At 42.9% G+C, this 6,901-nt stretch overlaps 2 protein-coding genes across 3 annotated transcripts; both read left to right on the top strand.

Annotated features, from left to right (window-relative positions):
- Positions 1 to 954: 954 nt before the first annotated feature.
- Positions 955 to 3,206, top strand: LOC111865937 (36.4 kDa proline-rich protein-like). Its single transcript, XM_023854378.1, has 2 exons — positions 955 to 991; positions 2,653 to 3,206. Exons 1-2 carry the CDS (start codon positions 955 to 957, stop codon positions 3,204 to 3,206), a joined length of 591 nt encoding a protein of 196 aa, XP_023710146.1.
- An 851-nt stretch (positions 3,207 to 4,057) lies between these two features.
- Positions 4,058 to 6,565, top strand: LOC111865940 (STE20/SPS1-related proline-alanine-rich protein kinase-like). 2 transcript variants are annotated; one of them, XM_023854381.1, is made up of 2 exons: positions 4,058 to 4,163; positions 6,171 to 6,565. In XM_023854381.1, the coding sequence occupies exons 1-2, from the start codon at positions 4,149 to 4,151 to the stop codon at positions 6,453 to 6,455; spliced, it is 300 nt and encodes a 99-aa protein (XP_023710149.1). In that variant the 5' UTR covers positions 4,058 to 4,148; the 3' UTR covers positions 6,456 to 6,565. The 2 variants fall into 2 exon arrangements, with proteins under 2 accessions (XP_023710149.1, XP_023710148.1); XM_023854380.1 differs by having other exon boundaries at positions 4,082 to 4,204.
- The last annotated feature ends 336 nt before the right edge of the window (positions 6,566 to 6,901 follow it).

Here is a 6,901-nt window from a genome sequence, read left to right as displayed (position 1 = left end):
GTATCCTAGGATAATGCAGAACGTGTTTAGGCGCCTGAGACTTGGGGTCGGATCGGTAAATGTTTTCATTAGCAAACTCCATGTCGTAACTACAATTAATTACAACACTGTTCTGATTCATGCAAATTTCATTCAATACACGGTGATCTCTTAAGACTATCTCCATTAGACTTCACGGGTTTACAATACGGGGACCATAAGAATCTCCGTAAATCACACACTCCGAATTCCACTGCACTGTAGCACACGTCAATTCTTCAAATCAGGCTTTAAATCCTCACAGGCCGACCTCCTGTATTCTCTCTTCTGTGTTCCTGGTTCCAACTCGCTCTCAGTTAATCTTCACAGTTCAGGCTCCATTCTGGTCCTTGTAATCTGAACTGCTGAACCCTCGTGGACTCTCCTCTTTATCTCCGGCATTGAAGAACCGAATTTCTGATAGATGTTACTGTCGTTATGAGGCCTCCGCACCGATCACCCAGAAAACAGACTACATTGTTGTAAGGAAGTGTTAATGCATCGTTGCGTAGCAGCGAACACGACGCCGAGACGCGTAGAAAGAGCCGTACTTCTACCGTTGCCTTGCGTGTATTCGGTTGCGAGGTGTTTGACGATCAGTTACAGAGCAACCGCTCTGTATACCTGCATTACAACGGATATGTTATAATCGCCTGTTATTCTCAATAGAAAGTAAGACTTCTGTACATACTGTAGACTTACATTTTCACATATTGTGATTCCTTATTTGTCGCAAATCTCTAAAACATGACACGAGTCCGAAGTTAGGAGGGGCCCCAATGCAAATATAGGTTACCACTTTGGCAGTAACTTCCTTCACAGCATTGTGGGTTTGAGTAGCTTTTGTACAGTATATGCATAAGTTACATTGAGAGGGTAAGGTGTACTAACCCCCGCAGTGGACAAGTTGGACAACCTGCACGCCACTAAGTACTAATGGTTCATGGTTCTGTTAACAAAGATAGCCCCAAACGTAAGATTCTGGAGCCAGTGTGTTTTCCGTAGAATTTCGAAAAGTGGGATCACAGATGAATTAGTGGTACGAATGAATATAGAGGGAAGGGGTCGTGGCCTACTGGAGTTAAGATCATGGAATTTTTTTTAAGCGAGTAAGGAGGACGTTGGAGAATCCAAATCAGGGTGACAAATATGCATTCATTCAATCATACATCAGTGGCTCTACTGACTTGTGTTGGGCCCTGACTGCATTTTCAATTTCGTAATTCTATTCAGAGCCGGTAGGATGTCACTCATGTAAACACGCTTTGCATAAAGCAGCTTTTCCTCTCTTCCGATGTCTATTTGCATAAGTGCAGAAATATGCATTGCTGTACATGCACTTTTTTTAATAGGCTAATGAGGGATATATTCATCTACTCTATTTGCTGTTTCGATGCATCTAACTAGCCCATGAACACATAAACAAGTTGTTTGTCCAGGTGGTAATGTGCGGCCGAGTGCCAAGGCAAACACATGACGAATCGGTTTCTCTACCAATGTGTATCAAATCTGGCGATACAGTGGCCACTTGTCAGAGGTCTGCCACTTCCGAAGTCCATCTCTTAAACTCATGGACACCTGGTCAAATAGACGGGTTTTTATATAAGATATGACTCTGCTGTATTGTCATTAGACTTTGCCATGTCTCTTTATGAAGTAAGTGGCAGAACAGTTTCAGGAAGCAACTGGTAATGTGAACGCGGGTCACTGTAGGAGACCAGAGCGGGCGCCGTATTTTACAGATATTTTGCTGCTTGTTTGTTGCTGTCTACTTGCTTGGCTTACTCTTCCAACATGTATTTGGAGACGGTATATTCCGTCCAAAATCTCGTGAACTTATACCGGAATACACGGCGAAACACGCCCCAAAACTCCCTTGTCTATTGTTAACTGAGAAATAATTTTTCAGGCTTATTTATGATATACTGAAAACTTATATCTAGTTATCTGTAATTTCTTATGAATGTTCCCTTAAAGTGATTTTAGAATTAAGACACCAAGGACGGTATTCGTGATCATGTCCAGAAATAATAACTAATTGTGATGATTTCTTTTAATTTGTTTTGATTTATGTATCCGGGCGGGAGAGAGACGGAATTTTGGTGCTCTTGGGGAACTTGCAGTTTCATTCGACCTTGATTTTACTAATAAAGGCTCTTTGTATTATTGTATTTATAGTAAAAATGACGCTCCGAAAAACTAATTGTGACCGTGCAGTTTGTTTTGGCCTTAATCAGACCCATATCCGCACATAGACTGAGAGCGCATTGTGGTTGTACTTCTAGTTCGGTGCTATCGGTAACAAACTGTATACAGTCTGTCATCATCTGAGAGAAAAATTAGTTGTTTTTTTTTTCGATTATTTTAGTCCTGATGACCCTATGAGGTAATAAGAACTGAGCATTCTCTTGGCTAATATATACATTTAATGTGATCAATGGTGTAAATAACTTCCTTCTGGTTTGCAGATACTCGTTGTTACCGCAGCCTTAGCTGTCGTGGCGCTCGCCGAACCAGAAGAGTAAGGCAATCCGAGAGTACCACCAGTTGTACTACCAGGTTTTCCACCATATAAACCAACAGTTTGGCCACCATATATTCCACAACCGATTTTTCCACCACATTATCCACCAGGTTTCCCAGCCTGGCCACCATATGAAACACCAATTTTGCCACCATATGGTCCACCCTCTTTGCCACCATATGGTCCACTCCTTCAGTCACCATATGGTCCACTCATTCCGTCACCATATGGACCACTAGTTCCGTCACAATATGGACCATTCGTTCCGTCACTATATGGTCCACTCCTTCCGTCACCATATGGACCACTATTTCCGTCACCATATGGACCACTCGTTCCGTCACCATATGATCCACTCGTTCCGTCACCATATGGACCACTAGTTCCGTCACCATATGGACCACTCGTTCCGTCACCATATGGACCACTCTTTCCCTCACAATATGGACCACTGATTCCGCCACTAACTGGAACACCTGGTTTGTCAATAATTGTATCACCAACTGTGCCAGTCCCTGTTCTGCCATTTTGGCCCCCTCTCCATCCTCCACATCGTCCCTCTGAGAAACCTGATGAGAAACTTGACGAGAAACCTGAAGAGAAACCTATCGAGAAACCTGTCGAGAAACCTGAAGAGAAACCTGTCGAGAAACCACACGAATAACGTGTGGCTGAGGCTCTTTTTAAAGCCCAAAATACGTGAGACCATCCGCTGCAGCCCCAGAAAATCCTCGTGTTCCTCAGTCGATGTTGGTCCACATTTGAATTGTATGTTAAACTTTGAACATGGAAATAAATGTTGCATAATTGATTTAGTTGTTCTCATTTCAATCTTACTTTTCTTAGGTAATATGTGCTGTGTAATTGTGCTCTATTATACATTGTGTATAATTCCGCAAATTAGATTTGGGATTTTTAAAGAAATTTTAATTATTTTGTTTCCTCTAATTGTAATGACATTATAAATGTTCGTACTAAACTACCTGCTTCCAGACAATCGTCTGTTCCTTTCATTCTGCTGTTTCTGCGCTCTACTTTTAATAGTCTCTTTCTCTTATATTTTACACCTCCTGATGTTGATCCATGCACAGCGTGGATTTGCTGATCAAGATTATATATATATATCTTAAATAGCGTAACATCCGTGACAACAATGATCTCCGTACTCATTGTTGCAGGAGCCTCAAACACCTGTCCAGTAAATTTGTTGGGATCAAAACAGAATTCCTTCCAGTCCGATACACAGTTACGTAAGCACAAAAATTTCCATCGCATATAATGCACTTTGTTTATGAATCCAAAGAGGAAATGTATTCGCCCAAGTTATTTGCAGCAGACGTGTGTCATACGCATGAATGCACATGAAGACAAACCCAGAAGTTTATTTAGGTGGTGAAATGCTGATGTAAACAGTTCAGCGTGCCAAAACAAGGAAAAATGAGAACAAATTTCTTTATAATTCCTTTGTGAATTCAGTGACTCACGAGTCTCAGTACAATGGTCTGACATGTGCGCAATATTTTCCCGGACCTGAGGGACACGTGATCAAGCCAAATGGGGCCCTCATATAAGGCAAGGCACAGGCGAGTTACTGTCAGACGCTGCAATGGCAAAATACGTGGTAAGTGCCAGAAGTTTGAGGAGAGCGTCGGGACGTCACTGGTAAGGTGGGCGCAACGTCGACCCGGCAGTACAGGCGAATCTAAGTGCAGTAAATTTTACAACACCGCCCCCCCCCCAGATCAGATACTGTTTTCTGTTTTACTAACCGAAAATTGATTTCTGTTGATCTCTTACTCGTATCGTGACAAACCCATGACTTTCCGATCTTGATTTTGATTCGGGAGGAGCCAGGTTCGAATCTCGGCCGAGACACCAACTTAACTCATTGAGGGTTTTCTACTGTTTCCATAAGCAACTCGAAGAACAGTCCCTGAAGTAGGCCACGACCGCTACTTTCCAAATATTCCCACCTTCACATTCGTCAGTCATTATATCTTCGACACTGTGTGCTCTGAGCTACTGAGAGCGCCAATAAATAAACTACAAATAAATACCTAACTACTGTGAAACTTTAGATGGAGTACCTATATACGTTATGAACACCAATGAATCTTTTCGTCGCAGTGTCTGGAAATTTCCTAAAATTTCGTCTAACAAAATTTTAAGGTACTTGATTTGTTTTGTAGAATTTGAAGTTCTCGTAGCGATGGTTACGAAGCGAGACATAACGCCATGTAGTCCCGTCTGCTTACTTCCTTCTTCATTCTGGCTTCGTGCTTGGCTTATTCTTCATCTCTGAAAATGGAGGCGACAATTTCCTCCGAAACTCCAATTGACTTTCAAATGACCAAATGGCGATATATACCAAAACGTAGAAATCTTCTTGATCTAGTTTAACCGAGCGAGGGAAGGTGGAAATTCGCGTCATTTGAGGAGAGATGTTGGTTTTCTCTAGCCCTGCATACGTCACGAAACGTCTCTAACTCTACCATCATCCTCAACATCACGTGGCTCACCATTTTGTAGGAAATGGGAGTGTGCAGACGGAACCATGGCAGTGCAGGCTATTGAGTAGCAGTTCATAGCAGTAGCTGTAGGTGAGCCGGTCACGGTAGCAGAACGGTCTAATGTATGTACTGTCTTCTCTCGCTTGGAAACCGGGATCGTGGGTTCGAATCCCACTCAGGGCATGGATGTTTAGTTTGTGTGTGTGCGTTTTTCTGTGTTTGTGTACAGCTAGAGGCCTTGCGACGAGCTGATCACCCGCCCAAGGAGTCCTACCGAATGTGTAAGATCTAGAAAAACCGAAGTGAACGGAAAAGTTCATGGAGGTAGGCCTAGGCCCACTGGGGCTGTAGTGCCAAAAAAAAACTGTAGGTGAACTTTTGAATTGAGAACTGCATTGCGCTTGGACTTTCTGTATATTTTCTCTCTGTTCAAGGCTGTGTTGTCCTGCAGGCTAATGTTATTTCGTGTTCTCTCGGTCAAGAGTCCGTCCCTGAACCGTAATCGAGGGGAAGACGCTTTCCACGCTGTTCGTTTTCAATTCATCCTTTACACTCATTCGTCGCAATGAACAAGACAAACATCGCTGCTCAATTGTCGTTAAATGAACTTAAAATCAGTATCTCTTGCTGGCAGCGGGAATAAGAAACACTGACATTTTAAATGTTTCTCCCGAGATGTTCGTGCTAATGGCAGAGCGTAGTGCAGTCTTTTGTCACCAATATTCCAGTCCGTAAAGCTTATTTCTTCTCTACAATCTCATACACGAAATATATATGAGCAATATTGTGACTGTGAAAAGAAATCTCTGTATTTTGACGACTTACAACTTTTTCATACTCAGGCTTTGCTTGTAAATAGAACTTGTATAGGAAGTACTTCCAAGTACCGGAAAGCCTTCTGTGAGAGAAAGTAAATTCACCGAACTTTTGTTTTCTAGTGAGATATTCACGGCCTGCAGTACATCCTCTGCCATATGTTGGCAGATATTTTGTATATTTGTGTGTTTCTTTCAGTTCCGATCGGTCAATGAGCTAAAGACATACTTAAAAAGCAAACAATTAGATAACAATACAGAGTATCAACAAACAGTGTACTTCATATGTTTTCTGGTTTTCAGACGCTGGTTCTTATCTTAGCCTTCGCTTTCGCAGCGGTAGCGCATCCCCACTGGGGCCCAGGACCCCGCCACCCTGGCAACTATGAGTGGGGCAGGGGCCGTTTTCCGGGTGCTTACTATCCTGGCCGATCGGGTGTACCCATCGTCATCATTGTGGAAGAGAGGCCAGCACCTACGGCATCTACCACTGCTGCTCCCACGGTAGCTGCCAATGCTACGACGCCTGTACCAGCTCCCAGCCCTGCTGTCACCCCAGCTGTCACCCCTGCTGTCACCCCAGCTTAGGGAATTCTGCTCTACCACGGAGCTCCTCATGTCCTCCGGTCGCTGTGGACTGAGGTCCTACTGCTTTCCATACTTATGACTTTGAGAAATAAAACATAATTTGCTTCCTACTTTTCGTGTCATCATTTCAAAATTTGTTTTGAGAGAAATAAATACGCAGGCTGGACATGACTGTGTCTGTGTACATTATGGTCTTCTAAAATGCAATTCCGTGTAGTGTGGTGAAAGTACACAGACGTTTCGGTGAACTCCTAACGGACTACACGGCTTCATGTCACTGAAGTTAAAGGTGAAGTTATCGCTGTACTTCTCTAATGTAGCATCATATCATAAAGGCGTATGGGGGAGTGGATATATAAATCCACGTTTTCTTGACTTCTGCACTAATTGGAGGTGTCACAGAAGGTGGCACTCCTCAATATAATATATAATTTTTTTCAGAGCTC

Source organism: Cryptotermes secundus, unplaced genomic scaffold (genome assembly GCF_002891405.2).
Source record: "Cryptotermes secundus unplaced genomic scaffold, Csec_1.0 scaffold2930, whole genome shotgun sequence".
NCBI classification, from domain to species: domain Eukaryota; kingdom Metazoa; phylum Arthropoda; class Insecta; order Blattodea; family Kalotermitidae; genus Cryptotermes; species Cryptotermes secundus.
Note: the sequence above shows the minus strand (reverse complement) of the source record. Positions and strands in the feature narration are given on the sequence as shown.